General features: G+C 47.6%; 6 protein-coding genes across 6 annotated transcripts; 5 read left to right on the top strand and 1 right to left on the bottom strand.

Moving 5' to 3' along the window:
• Nucleotides 1-265: 265 nt before the first annotated feature.
• Nucleotides 266-2,954, top strand: BDBG_02713 (DNA-directed RNA polymerase III RPC4). The gene has a single exon (XM_002626490.2). It carries the CDS (start codon nucleotides 543-545, stop codon nucleotides 2,520-2,522), a length of 1,980 nt encoding a protein of 659 aa, XP_002626536.1. The 5' UTR covers nucleotides 266-542; the 3' UTR covers nucleotides 2,523-2,954.
• A 582-nt stretch (nucleotides 2,955-3,536) lies between these two features.
• BDBG_02712 (uncharacterized protein) lies at nucleotides 3,537-5,206 on the top strand. Its single transcript, XM_002626489.2, has 3 exons — nucleotides 3,537-4,151; nucleotides 4,204-4,289; nucleotides 4,355-5,206. The coding sequence occupies exons 1-3, from the start codon at nucleotides 3,952-3,954 to the stop codon at nucleotides 4,819-4,821; spliced, it is 753 nt and encodes a 250-aa protein (XP_002626535.1). The 5' UTR covers nucleotides 3,537-3,951; the 3' UTR covers nucleotides 4,822-5,206.
• Nucleotides 5,207-6,301: 1,095 nt separating this feature from the next.
• On the top strand, nucleotides 6,302-6,848 carry BDBG_02711 (uncharacterized protein; the record flags this gene model as incomplete). The annotated part of the gene is made up of 2 exons (XM_031720921.1): nucleotides 6,302-6,461; nucleotides 6,616-6,848. 2 exons carry the CDS (start codon nucleotides 6,302-6,304, stop codon nucleotides 6,846-6,848), a joined length of 393 nt encoding a protein of 130 aa, XP_031577269.1.
• Nucleotides 6,849-7,035: 187 nt separating this feature from the next.
• BDBG_02710 (chromosome condensation protein) lies at nucleotides 7,036-9,373 on the bottom strand. The gene has a single exon (XM_002626487.2). The coding sequence runs from the start codon at nucleotides 9,076-9,078 to the stop codon at nucleotides 7,342-7,344; it is 1,737 nt and encodes a 578-aa protein (XP_002626533.1). The 5' UTR covers nucleotides 9,079-9,373; the 3' UTR covers nucleotides 7,036-7,341.
• Nucleotides 9,374-10,530: 1,157 nt separating this feature from the next.
• BDBG_02709 (uracil phosphoribosyltransferase) lies at nucleotides 10,531-11,487 on the top strand (the record flags this gene model as incomplete). The annotated part of the gene is made up of 3 exons (XM_002626486.2): nucleotides 10,531-10,713; nucleotides 10,867-10,966; nucleotides 11,075-11,487. The coding sequence occupies 3 exons, from the start codon at nucleotides 10,531-10,533 to the stop codon at nucleotides 11,485-11,487; spliced, it is 696 nt and encodes a 231-aa protein (XP_002626532.1).
• Nucleotides 11,488-12,311: 824 nt separating this feature from the next.
• Nucleotides 12,312-13,109, top strand: BDBG_02708 (uncharacterized protein; the record flags this gene model as incomplete). Its single annotated transcript, XM_031720920.1, has 2 exons — nucleotides 12,312-12,778; nucleotides 12,980-13,109. The coding sequence occupies 2 exons, from the start codon at nucleotides 12,312-12,314 to the stop codon at nucleotides 13,107-13,109; spliced, it is 597 nt and encodes a 198-aa protein (XP_031577268.1).
• Nucleotides 13,110-13,979: the final 870 nt, after the last annotated feature.

Genomic DNA, 13,979 nt, shown 5'->3' with positions numbered 1-13,979 from the left:
AAATATGAATTAGTATTGATTTAAGCATAAAATCTGTCGCTTGGGCCTGCGATGGGAGGTTCCATTCCGATTCCTTCTTTGCCAAGGCAGGGCGTCTAGGCGCTTGCAAGCCCGGTTGTCGCATCCATCCATTTCCGGTAAAGCGCGGATGTCGCATGGGAAAACACACTAATCCAATAATAATCTAGCGTAAAACACTTGCATGCCCTTCCGGAATAATAAATTTCCGAGATATTTTTTGAGCTCTGAGAAGATGAACGAAGAGAAAATGACAAAGTGCGGTAGGAATCATCCACTCATTTCGTTGTATTGAGAGATCGCCCTAATGCTTTTTCAGAGTTGTCCATTAGCTTAAGAACGCAATGGATATGTTTTCCTAGTGGTTGCGTTGAAAACTTTGCAAATTTTATGCCAAAGCCAGCGTGCTCTCTCCCCCCTTCGATAAGGGCACGGCCAGGCAATACGGCGAAATTTTCAGTTACTCCAAGAAAGTAACCTACCAAATCAAATTGGAAAGGTGACACAAACTCACCCAACCAACCATGCCACCAAAATCCACAAACAACCCTCGGCGCCCTGCCGCCGCCGCCTCCTCCGCCTCGCACCGCGCCGCCATTCCCGTCGACAGCGCTTCACATACACCTACACCCGCAGCTACAAACACAGACCCAACCAACCCCCCCATAGACCCTAACCTCACCGCACCTCGCTCCCGAACCGCCCCATCCACTTCTACCTCCGCCATAACCACCAGCGGCTCCCCACCCCGCCCCGGCGTCCAGCGACTCCAATCCCTCAAAAAACGCACCCCGAGTGGCTCCTTAATCCCGCTAAACCTAGATGGCACGACGCCCAAACCGACCCTGCGCTACCAGCCGCGCGCGGTAGTGCGGAAGAGTAAAGCGGAACGCGAGGCGTTGGAGCGTCTGGAGGCGGAGAGACAGCAGGAGAGGCTAAAGGAGGCGGCTGCGTTGAGGAGGGGGGAGGTTGCGGGGAGGGGTGGGGATCGAGGAACTAGAGGGAGGGGAAGAGGGAGGGGGAAGGGGATGTTTGGGGGAGGTGAAGTTTCGGGGCCATTGGGGTCTGGAATGTCGATGCGGAGTCGTGGGGGTGGGTTTGGGGCGGCGGGGAAGGGGAAGGGGAAGTATGGATATGGACATGGGGGTAGATCGGGTGGGGGGAGGGTGCATGGGCTTGTCCGGGCGAAAAGTGAAGATGGGGCTGGCGGGGTAAGCAGCCGTGGTGGGAGTGGGGATGTTTCGTCGGATGAGGGGAGTGATGGGGGCCCGCGGTTTAGTATCGAGCAGATTAATATTATTAGTGATTATGAGGATGACGAGGAGGAGGAGGAGTTTGAGGAAGGGAAGGGGAAAGGGAAGATGCCGTCCAGGGCGTCTGGGGCCGATCGTGCTGGGAGGGGACTGAGGCCGGTTCGGGTTGAGAGACAGGAGCATCAGGAGAGATCGATCGGAATTAATACGGATGCTAGCTCGGAGAGGTCTGCAGAGTTGAGAAGGCAAGCAAAGGCAAAAGCGAAGGAAAAGCAGGGGGAGGATGAGAGTTTGTTCGTTCAGGACAGTGAGGAAGATATTGATGGTGGTAGTGAGAGTGAAGGTGACGAGGCGGTCGAGGTAACTACGGAGAAATTTGTCGGTGGTACATTGTATGGAGGAGTGAAAATCAAGGAGGAGCCTACGGATGACGGAGATGTGCTTATGACTGAATCTATATCCCAGGCCATGGACAGCAGCCCTGCGACGGCTGACACTGGGCCTGCAACACCAGCTGTCCCGAAGCCAAAAACAAAAAACAAAAGAGTTATTATCCAGGATCCGCGGAGTAAACTGCAGACAGAGGAAGAACGGCAGGAAAATGACCGCCACGAGGAGGATATAGAACATATCAAACAGGCCTTGGGGACAATAACCACCGACGATAAGCCGGCGGAAAGGTCACAAGGGGCAGAGCAGGAAGATGAGACACAGGCAGTTGAAGCACCAAGGGATGAACGTTCGGGGCGACTCTTCCTCATTCAGTTTCCGCCCATGACGCCCAACCTCGTCCCGCCGCCGCTTGCTGTAGATGAGACGGACCAAGACGTGGTTGAAACCGGTGCACAGGCAACAACACAACATCTTTCCAATCCCGCCATCAAGAGAGAACCTACCGACGAGCTTACCGTCCCAAAGCCCACCGTGAGTAGCGATGGTAACGCTGCTTCCTCCCCCTTAATCACGGCCACCCACTCCACCCTGCCCCCAGGTCGAGTAGGCAAGTTGAACATCCACCAGTCCGGGCGGGCAACGATAGACTGGGGCGGGATCAGCTTTGAATTAACCAAAGGGAGCGATGTGGAGTTTTTGCAAGATGCTATTGTGGCATCTGAGGAGAAGCCCCAGACCACAGAAGCCGGGGAGGCACAATCAAAGGTTGAGTCGGAGGAAAAACGAGTATGGGCGATGTCGCAGGTTAGTGGGAAGTTTGTGGTGACGCCTGACTGGGAGGCGCTACTTGGGGTATGAGTGACAACATACAGTACAATTGGAGTGAGGGAAGCTCTTGTTGTACATTGCATCTGGATTTGGCGTTTCTCTTCGGCTTAATGTGTGGTTTCGAGTGAGGATTTAAGTCCCCTCCCTAGAGCATATCAAGAAACCAAAGTCTACATTCATCAACGCTTTCATATACATTTTAACTCATATGACTAAATCTGAATTAGCTATCTCTATCGTTGCTATCTTATATATATCCGTCTCCCTTATATATCCATTACTCTTTGTTATAAGAGAAATCAATGATGTTGTATTTCTTAAGATGTCGCCTGATGAAGGGTGTGTGATGCATGCCCTCCAATTAAGATTTATGCACGAGCGAGTAGAACCTTGGTTTGATGGTTTCTAGTGGTTTCCTATTTTAACTTAAAACCAATTACAGAGTAAGCCGAGGGAGCAGCGATGATTCTTCCCGTTCATTGCAGGCACAGTGATAAAACCGCTCATTTTATTACTTGTCGATAATATAATATAAGAACCGGTTAAGCCTTTCTCTGCGAAAACACCAATTTATGATCGAGGATGAGACTTAGGTGGACTGAAACATCCAAAAATAGATGTTTACATATTTTTGCAACCACTAGTAGTTGCAGTTGGCCAGGGTCTGATATAAATAAACTTCTTTTGCTTTACATGCTGAGAATGTAATTTGCTATCGATGTGCTCTGTGTATATACGTCCAAGGAAGCACTGTCCTACACTTACAGGAGGGCCTCGAAGGTCGTCTGCTGACAGCCTGTCATTACCCCCCGGGGGGGGGGGGTGGGAAGTTAACCGAGTTGGTTAATATCGCGGTTTCAAGATCTGTCTAAATCCTGAGTGCTAATTATCCGACTTTGTTCTTAGACATTTATAAATTACCTACATGTGAGACCGTGGTGCCCACGTTTATGCAATGTTGCTGCAGCTAAAATCGCAGTTTTGGTTGCAGCTACAGATTAGTTGGACATGAGCTAAATATGTGGTGAAAGAATACGCACATAACATAATTTCCTTTGATTCCTACCACTGGAGAAAGAATTCATAGTTTGGGCTCCTTTGTTTAAACATCTGACATCTCCACTTGATATCTTTGATGGACTCACCAACGCCAATTATTGATTTTCATCAATTTCAAGTACAAACGGACTTTAAATTGGGCGTGTGACTCTAACAGGCATTTCGGGGCAGTCCGATATTGATAACATCCAATTTGGGATGCGCTGCTGTTGTACGGCTTCTGATACTCTTTGTCCAATACTTTCTGTAAATCCTTTCACCTGTTGCGACTTGTTTAAATTGTCTCAAAATTCCTCGCCCGAATTCAAACTGTGCCGTTTTCCCTTTTTCCTTCTCGAAGTCCTTTTTTCTATCTACCAAATCTCTTCTTGCAGTCACTGCTACGCAGTCAGGTATCAAAATGCATTTAGGAAGCCTTATATACCTGTTAGCCCCTGCACTATGTCTTATCAATTGCGTTCTAGGCCAAAGGGACCAGAGGAACGTTCCAAGGTACCGAGCTGCCGAACTATGCTTGAAACCAAACGCTCTCCAGAGCGGGTCTGCATTGGATGGAGAGAAAGAGGCTCTGAATAAGGATGAAGTCACCCCTTCTAGAACGTAGGTGAGAGCATACTTGATATTTAGTTAGATTCTCCTAACAGGGAATTAGCTCATCGAACAACTTCATCAACTACTGCAGCGGGAAGACATTAACAAACGGCAAGAAGAATAAGGAGGGATCTTGCAATGGGATCCGTGAGTAGTTATTAATTCCCACGACACAATACCTGTCATGGAAACTAGCACTAATACGACCACAGCCATGGGCGAGATTCCTTCAACAAAACACATGGTTTCTACACTGATCACATCTCCCTCGCCGGGCGATACTTTCAAGGTCAATCAGCCGATTGTCTTCAAAATCGCAGTTCGGAACATCGAAATGGGGTTCTACACAAATTCAAATGTGACATACCTCTCTGCTCCCCAGGCATTAAATAACGAAGGACTCGTACAAGGTCACACACATCTCACTGTTGAGTTTATGGGACCTACCGCCATCTCGATTAAAGCCCTTGACGCGAACAATCCGACTTGGTTCAAAAGCGTCAACAGTCCGAATAATAAAGGAAACAGTTTCACCGCTAGGCTTGATGCGGGTCTTGGGAAGGCCGGATTTTATCGCGTTTGCACTTTGACAGCAGCAGCCAACCATCAGCCTGTCATTATGCCGGTTCCCAAGCGCGGCGCGCAGGATGACTGCACCAAATTCAAGGTTAATCCTTAATAAGCGGGGACCGAGGGGGGAAGATATGTAAAATTAGATAGGCACCAACTCGCAGAAGATTTCTATACCCATCCTCAGCACTTCAGCTAGTTATCCGGCTTCCTTCCTTCGGCCTTTCTTCCCTCTGCAGCTTCGAGCTGTTCACTCATATGCCTCATGTCAAATCGCCTGCTGCTCTCAGCCTATCCTTCGCAATCTCCGCTAGCGACATGTTTCATATGCCATTATTTGACCGCGCAATACTGCCGAGCATTTGTCTAGGATCAATCCCATCTGGCCCATCACACTCGTATGTAGGACCATAAAATATTACTCTCGCCATCTTCGTTTCGTCGTCTGTAGCACCTAGGAAAAGAAAATCCAGGTGTACACTAGATTTTCTCATAAACTGCAAAAGCCCTGCAGCCCTAGGAGGCGGTGTGAGAGTTGTTGGTCTCGATCTTGTACACCCTAAAAGTTGTAAGGGAAACTGAACCGACCGCGCCAGTTCAACAGTCCTAACACTGTTGCAAGGTCTTTTTAGGTGGTTCTCCCATTGTGGGCTGCTAGTTGTGGGGTATTAATGGAACTGCCTGAAACCTCCTGGCGGAATTACATCCAGGCATCACAGTGAAATCTTCATATCTGCAATATCTTGAAATTAATAATGGAACGGATGTCGTTCGAGCAGGAAGAACCTAGGCTTGCTGACTCATTCCCGCGATCAGACGCACAAGTTCCTTATAGGGAAATATTTCACGACGATCGCTGCCCCAGACTGACATCAACCTCCTTTGTCTGAACACTTACCATCCAATCTTCAATCATCAGTGTTCATCTTCGCTCAAAAGAAAGGAACTCCAATCTGGTTTTAATACTACTCTTGATAATTCACCAGCTAACTGTCTGCACATCCTACGAGTAGTGCCCTGCGCATCACAATTACCCTAAGAAATAAGCGCGAACACCCCACCATATCATAGCCCCCAATCACGAATTTGCGTTGCAAGCGAATTTTCGTTATCTCATTCAAGAACCTAAGGGTTGGGGTTGAAGATTGAACTTGGAAGAACGAGAAATAAAGAAGAGAAACAATTGGGTTGAGATACGGTACGGGAAAATTGTTTTAATCCCGTCGGGCAAGTGTTTTGATATTCCGCATTCATCAGTCTGTCCAAGGTTACTTGAATTATTTGAGTTTACGGCAATCTGAACTCCCCCTACATCTTTGGTTTCTTTGTTTGAACTTGAAACATTCCATTCCTCGTTATAAATACTAACCTCCAGTGTATATCTATCTTATTATCAGAAATTTTGCACATCACGCTATCGAGACGTTACCAACGGGACTCACCCTCCTCTGCCTACCTTTGTTGTATCACACGTATAAACATTCTCGAAGCCATTCGATATACATAATTATCTTGAGACGGCCTGCACGGCAATCATAAAGGGTACAACATCACACAAATATAGAAGGAGGAAACATAGATAGATCAAAATGAACGGCTTTCCAGGAACAGTCCATTCTCTCAGGCCTGGTGACATCCACCCCATTCCTTACACTCCAGTACCATCCATCGGGGCAGAACTAGGTATTATGTTTGGCTTCATCCTCCTGTCGATAGTAACTATGCTTCTCTACTGGTACTTCTGGCAAGGTATGTCGCACACAAAAAAATCGCCTCAAGCCCACTCATCCCTCTCTAGCTCAATCAAATAAATTTAAATATGTAAAAACAAAATAAACATTCACATACCATTTGAGACCCATCATGTTATGAAAAATATAAACTAACCAACAAAATCCCACAGCCGCCCAAAAGCGCAACGCTGCCATTGAAGCCGCTCGTCGCGAAGCCCTCACCGCGCAAGACCGACTACGGCAATCTGAGAAACACCGGGAGCAGGGTACAGACTATAATAGTGAGCATGACGATTTGGCAGCTTCGGGAGCTATTGATGGGATACCGAGTCGGTCGACTCGGAACGGCACCAGTGCGAATGGCTTTGGCTTTGGCAATACGATGCAAGACTTGATAGTGTAACGGAAACGTTGGTTCGTGTTGGGTGTCGTCTTTTTGCTTCTCTCTTTCGATGGTTGGGTTGGGTTATGAGATTATGATTGAGAACGACGGATATGGATGGGGGTGCTTGTGGTTGTATATCTTATTGGGAATGGCGCTGGAATGGATATTTTTTTTGTACGGCTTCCCCCCCCCCTCCGGTTACGTTCTTACCTTTACTATATCTTTGATGATATCACTCCTATATACTCTTGCTGTCAAAATTAACACCGAGACCTTGCGACTGTTTATTGGGGATGAGGCGCGGTTTTGTGGTGGTATGTTTGCTTCGTAGATTTGATGGCCATTGGGTTGGATGACTGCCATATTTTTCTCCATCGGAAAGTTAGTTCTAATATGTATTCACATGTATTTACACGAGAGCTGACGTCAAGGTACAATAATATACTGATTCATATCTGTAAAACGTCCGTTTAGGATTTGTTGTATATATCTAACGCATCTAAAACCTGCATCAACAAACCGCAAGACCAAAACCAACCGTCCACTTTAGTGACCCAACAACGACAACCAAAAGGCCCAGGGCAACAGCAAGTGTAACCAAGCCATAAACATACGCATGCTCATGCTCAAGACTATCCAGCTCAGCCACCCACGTGCTTACCGTCGTCGTACACCCGCAGAACCCATCCATAATGCCCTTCAATACCTGGCAGCCGCTGAGACGCGACACACTAACCGCGCCCGCTGCAGCAGCCTCAGGGGCGGAGGAAAACGAAGAAGCAGACACCGCAAGCACATGTGTCGATCTCTGCAGGTCATAACACATAGCCAGTACCAGGGTCCCGAAGATATTCGCCGTGAACGTTCCCAAGGGAAACCTCGGGATGCGGGCATTGAGCAGCAACGACACATAGAAGCGCAGCAGACAGCCCAGCGGCGCGAAAACGACGGTAAACACGGCGCTGCCGCGCCAATGCTCGTGGACTCCCAGATCGCGGTCCGGGGGCCAGATGGCGAGGAATACGGCGCCCAGCCAGCAGCCGATGGCCAGAAAGGAGATAATGGGGTCGAGACATCTTCGTGAGAAAACGTAGGGGATTACGGGGGTGTACTCGTCCATGAAAATGGCGAGGTGGGAGCCGAGGATTAAGGCGGCGATGCTCAGGGAGAGGGTATAGATTATTATGGCAAGCACGGCCATGAAGCTGTATCCGCCATTGCGGGACAGGGGGGATGATGGGTGGCCTGGAGTTGGGAGGTCGTTTGCGAGGGCGAGGAAGACGTCGAGCATGAAGGTGGAGAAGGAGGTGAAGGAGCCGCAGAAGCCTGTTGTGAGGCCGATGTAGAGGGGAATGGTCTTTTTGATAGATTTGTGGGTCTGGAGGGAATAGGCGGGTTCCAGTGGCGGGGTTATCGGTTCCTCCTTTTGTTCGTTTAGGTCGCTTTGTTCTGGAGCTTGGGGCTGTTGTTCTGGAGGTGGATGTTGTGGTGTGTGGAGGGTATGGAAACGCGAATACCGCCGGCGGAGTAGTTTCATAGGATGCGGTAAGTGAGAATGAGGAGATGGATGGGAAATCGGGCCATTTGACGCGCTAGATTTGTGTCTCGAATGCTTTCGCTTCCACTGTCCCCATTCTTCACGAAACAGCTTTCGGTCTTCAGCTAGGAATCCCATAAAGAGGCATCCTCCAACATTTGCCCAGGTAACTCCGGTGGTCAACGGCGCTCCAGGATAAGTAGTCAACCACTCCAGCCCAATCCGAGCCAATGCTCCTAGCATTGAGAAAAGCACAAGATAGGAGACGGTATAAAGGCGGGTAGCAAACGCCGACAATTTGGCTTCGATTCCAGCAACTCGATCAACGCGAGGGGGCGGCGCAGTAACCCGAGACTCGGCGCTCTCGAGAGCTGCCCAGTCGCCCCGCCTGGATGACACGCGTTCAACGGGGGGAGGTACGGCAAGCTCAGTAAGGGATCCATCCCTCTCTATATCTCTCCGGAAAGTCTCCTCACGCGTGCGTTCTCTTTGCAGCTCCTCATCCGCGTCCTCGCGGGTATCCGGGATAGCGCGCTCAGTGAGATCTGCAATTCGGCCCTCTTCCGATTTGCGTTCTTCTTCCCTCCATCCTGACTGTTCTTCTTCAAGACTTGGACCACGCCTCAATTCCTGGTCTTCTTGGGCCTCTGGTTGAGGTTCTTGTGTGCGGGCCGAACTGTCAAAGTCAACTGTGGAATTTTCGCCATCCATGCTTGAAGTATATCATATGTATATCAAAATTGACAAATTATTTCTCACTTCAGAACTTTCTATGTATACGCATTAGCGCGATCAATAAAAGTGTAGTTGGATGGAAGTATAGAAATGACTCGGCGAACCCCGACTTGATTAGCAAACCGAACTTCTGACAATCACGAGGAATATTACCTTATTGTCTAAAACCTGAGCGCACGCCAACTGCTACGCCATTTCGCACGGCGTAGGCTTCTCTCTGTAAAACTTTTCATGGAGAACTGCATTAATGTCAGGTATAGATGACATCATGACATCTGCCCAGGTTGGAGGTTTGATTTATCTCAGCGGGCTCAGACCTCTGGCTCGGTTTGAACAGGTTGCAGACTAATCCGGCATGACACTAACCTACTTTTGATACAAGTCATGTGCTCAGAGCAATCCTCGCCAGAGGGTCTGAGAAGAAACAGTTCCATCTTCAATGAAGATTCCCAAGATTTACAAGGATTTTTCAGATTCTTCAACTTTGACTTTCTATTACTATATATTCACATATCTTTGAGATTTGAAAATCATCTTAGCTTATAGCTAAAGAGAAGAAGAATATAAATATTTCTTTAATATTTCAAAAAAATCTATATTTAAGATAGATGTATACTCTTGAAAATGATCATATTTTTTGATCTCAGAATTTCTAAGAGCTTTTTTTTATATGAGAAATTGGATTAAAATTCCTGTGTTTAAAAACACACTAGTCAACTTTGAGATGATACTTCTATTCTAAGAACTTGAGATATGAATATAAAAATCAGATACATTACAAGAACATTGTTATTCTAAGATTTCAAGATGATACAGAAATGATGAATCTATGAAGTTAAGTTGAAATTCTCTTTCATACTCAGGATACTGAGTAAATCATTCCTGTGTTACTAATAATCAGAAACTGTTTAGATATTATCACTCACATGACCTGATTTTACTATTTGAGTTAGCTTGTTACTTATTTGAGGTTAGCTCATGACATAATCATCAATCCAGTGTTAAAATAGCAATATCTGGAGAAGCGTCTGAGCTTGCTGAGATAAGGTTTGATATTGAAAAAATTAACCTAGTATACCACGTGACTGAGCTAACGGTAATATTCGGTACACGAAAGCGGAGCTGATACCCGCTTTTCAAGGATAAATGTAGCTTGTGTGGGCAAATGACGGCTCTGTCTCCGGCCTGATACCGTACTTTACAGAGCTCTGCGCGATAAGATAAGCATCTGATGTAACTATGTATTGTATGTATCTAACTACATCATTCCAAGCATCACATTGCCGCGTCGGAACCCCTCACTTCTCGCTCTCCTTATATTTTCTGCAAGAGTCAATGAATCGTCGCTCAAGCTCATAAGTACCATTTGTTGCCATATTTCCCAAGGGCTGCGGAAAATAAAAAAATTAAAAAAAATAAATTTAAATCATGGCGTCCCCGCTCCCCAGTAACATACGTGTTTCCCAGCACCCTTGTCTGCGTGCGAAGCTCTCTCAGCTGCGCTCGATCAACACGGGCTCTAAGGACACGAACAGGTTAATAAATGATATTGCTATGATACTTGGTTGTGAGGCCTTGGGTACCAGCTTGCAAGTCGTTTCGAGTGGTACGGTGAGCATTTACTCCCTCCCGAGACTACCTTATCTAAATGAGAGCGGTGAGATGGAACAAGGAGAGCAGGAGCAAAGCAAAGGAAATAGATGAGATGGGAGAACAATGTATCTTATTCCCTTTCTCCCAATACTGATGTCATAAATGTTCTAGGGGAAAACGCCTCTTGGATATGAATATCCAGTAGAAACCATCACCCCGGAGAAGATCGCGCTTGTCCCAATTCTCAGATCAGGCCTGGGGATGGTTCAGGGTGTGTCAAATCCCCTTTCCTTAATCGCGTCCTCTTCCTTTTAAAATCCTTCAGCCCAGTCATATGTCCCCAAAGATCCACCAATCTAACAATTCTCCACACACCTAGCAATCCAAGATCTCCTCCCCTCACCCGTCGCTGTACACCATCTGGGACTCTTCCGCGAGCGAACAACCCTCCACCCCGTCGAATACTACAATAACCTCCCCTTCCAGCCCTCTCCTGAAGACGCGCAAAAGAATACCTCCGCTGCTACTCTTGCCATCATTGTTGATCCGATAATCGCGACAGGAGGCACCTGTGCGGCTGCGATTCAGACTTTGAAGGAATGGGGGGTCGCGAAGGTATTGGTTCTTAGTGTGTTGGCGAGTGCAGACGGAGCAAAGCGGGCAGCGGAGGAATGGCCGGAAGGGGTGGATATTTTTTTGGGCGCTGTTGATCCAGGGTTGGACGCGAAGGGGATGATTAAGCCTGGTGTAGGTGATGTTGGAGATCGCCTGTTTTTGGCGTTGGGAAAGTGAGAGGCTTTTTCTTTTTCCCTTCCTCTTTTTTCCCGTTTCTGGTATGGTCTACTTGTTGTTTTCTTATTGATTCGGGAACGGACGAATGAAGGAGGGGTAGATACGGACTACATGTGAGTTGCGTACCCCGGGTTTGCTGGGATGATTCATGACGACGCATGCAATACCCATCATGTTTTGTTTGTGCTTGGTTTTAAATTGTATGGCGGAGTTCTTCTGGTGCTATTAACGATATGCATAGGAGCTACCACCATTGCGCCCCTATCAATTCCGGGATGAGCCCAATTGCGGCTTCTACCCTATCTTAAATAATAATTATCACGAATCTTTTTTTTCGATACACACATAATTTCCTTTTTCACAATCTCTTGCACCCCGGATTCCTGGCAGCACGCATCATACATCTCAGATATAGCTATTCCCGGCGCGAGCGTATGGTCGGTGAAACTGGCTGTGAACGCTTTCGACCCAGCCGTTTTCGATACCTGATGTCAAAGGTTGGGAAGGACAGTGATCTCACCCTCAGGACCAACGAAAGTGTTCATCAACTTATGCTATGCTCCCCAGCACGCACTACCCCGCCGCTGTGTTCTGCTTCATTGCTTCATCGGAGGGACGTATGCGGTGGGCTCTAGACGAAGTTGAGCAGACGAATGCGAACGGATGTGATGAGGCAGATATCGAAGCGCTGTGGTGCTAAAATACCAAGTGGCAAGAATTGCACAATGGCCAAACAACGTAGGTAGAGCGTGCAGCTTCTTTTCTTCATGGGGGGATGTTAGAGTTCAATATTACAGTACAACATCTCAGGGCGGAAGCGTTGAATGGCTATTCAGCGCGCTCACCCTCTCCCATCCACCCAGACCCATCTAGACAATCTTGAAGGAAAATGTGACACAGCGGCTATTTCTCTCGCAGGGTATATTTCACCAGTGAGTTTTGCGACAAGTACGCTTAAATATCAGCTACTCCACATCGTTCACCTAATCCCCAACGCCCGACAACCGATAGAAGATGCTTTGCCCATGTTGAGTTGGAAACACCCTTCCCTTCCACAGAGGAGGCGGAGATGGCTGGAAACCATGCCTTACAAGAGGATATATCATCACCCAAGCGGGGTAACAACCTCGTGGATCGCCTCCAACCTTGAGCTGATTGCACAGGTCCAGACTTCTAAAATCAGCGACAGGGACTCGGTTCCTGTCAACATGCCAGACGCCCATTCTCAACATCACCTCCTTGAAGACGGCGAGAGCGCAGATGTGCAGCGGCAAATTATAGCTCCTCCTCTGTATAAATAGTTGAATAGCGAGTTTGAGATGCCCAATAATAGTTCCTGGCATTTTATCCACCTCACCTGCCCACCTTCCTAGATCACAGGCTCAGACCTTCAGCAGGGGAATACATGCATGTTACAGTAGTACATACATACACTTCCTTGCACGACCTAATTTCACGGGATAGAACCGCACTAACGAGATCAGAGCTCTAGGCCTTCTTCCCCATCCCATCCGCAACATTACGGAGTAAGCCGCCAAACGATCCCACCACCACCACCCAAAAGCAGCTCCTCGCCCAAACAAATCACAGACGAAGACGAAGAAACCGTCAAGGCATGGTAACTTGGTAACTACGCCGGATGTCCACCGCAGCGACGCATATGCCGGCGGGCGGTGGATCGACCGGGGAAATCAGACGCTACTGCGCCCTAGACACATCTATCCCCAGCTAGCCCAAGCGTGGCTAGGACCTGGTTCCCAACAGTAAAAAGAAGGCCGTTCGGCCGGATAGGATACGAGCGGAGATCCGCTAATGATAATATCCGATGTTATACGTGCAGGGTTCAGGGTTCAGGGACAGTAGGTAGCATTTAAGAAATGATGTACTGGGGTAGGTTCCTGGGCGAGGTAGACTGGGGTGTGTTTGTAGGGTAGGAGGAGGATTGCGATGGGATGGGGGGGGATGAGGGGGAGGGGAAGGGATGGGATTACATATTCATTATTAACATCAGATGAGATTAAATATTAAAAAAATATTAAAAAAATAAGATAAAGAATAAAAAAAAATTAAAAAAAAGACGAAGTCAGAAAACCGCCCATATCCATCCACTCCGAATCAATGAAACCCACTTCCATTCCACCTGTCTGCCTGTCATCCCTCATCTCTACTCTCGTATATGTGTGTGCTCGTGTGTGTGTATGAACACAGGCTGCCCCTACAGCCTCGTTTCGTTAATATCGTTTCCCAGCCGCTTTTTCGTGTCGAGATTTCCATCCCACCTTTGCCCATCCATATCCGTTAGGGCATGGTTGGTATATAACATTTAGATGTATTGATAGTATGTATGTAGGTAGGGCTGACAGAGCAAGGCCGTCAAGAGAAACATGGCGAACTGTCATCCGTCGTCATCTTATCATCCCCCCACCCCATGCAGGTAAGAAAGTAGTTCGTGATTCTAGAAGGAAAGTAGTAACTTAACTGCCTAGCCAAAA

This window comes from Blastomyces gilchristii (assembly GCF_000003855.2).
Source record: "Blastomyces gilchristii SLH14081 genomic scaffold supercont1.4, whole genome shotgun sequence".
Taxonomy (NCBI): Eukaryota; Fungi; Ascomycota; class Eurotiomycetes; order Onygenales; family Ajellomycetaceae; genus Blastomyces; species Blastomyces gilchristii.
Note: the sequence above shows the minus strand (reverse complement) of the source record. Positions and strands in the feature narration are given on the sequence as shown.

Bases quoted from the DNA above. Each gene is read 5' to 3' on its own strand.
- BDBG_02713 (XM_002626490.2), top strand. From the start codon at position 543: ATGCCACCAAAATCCACAAACAACCCTCGGCGCCCTGCCGCCGCCGCC.
- BDBG_02712 (XM_002626489.2), top strand. From the start codon at position 3,952: ATGCATTTAGGAAGCCTTATATACCTGTTAGCCCCTGCACTATGTCTT. The intron at 4,152-4,203 runs GTAGGTGAGAGC...ACAGGGAATTAG, and splicing joins GAAGTCACCCCTTCTAGAAC to CTCATCGAACAACTTCATCA. The intron at 4,290-4,354 runs GTGAGTAGTTAT...ATACGACCACAG, and splicing joins GGGATCTTGCAATGGGATCC to CCATGGGCGAGATTCCTTCA.
- BDBG_02710 (XM_002626487.2), bottom strand. From the start codon at position 9,078: ATGGATGGCGAAAATTCCACAGTTGACTTTGACAGTTCGGCCCGCACA.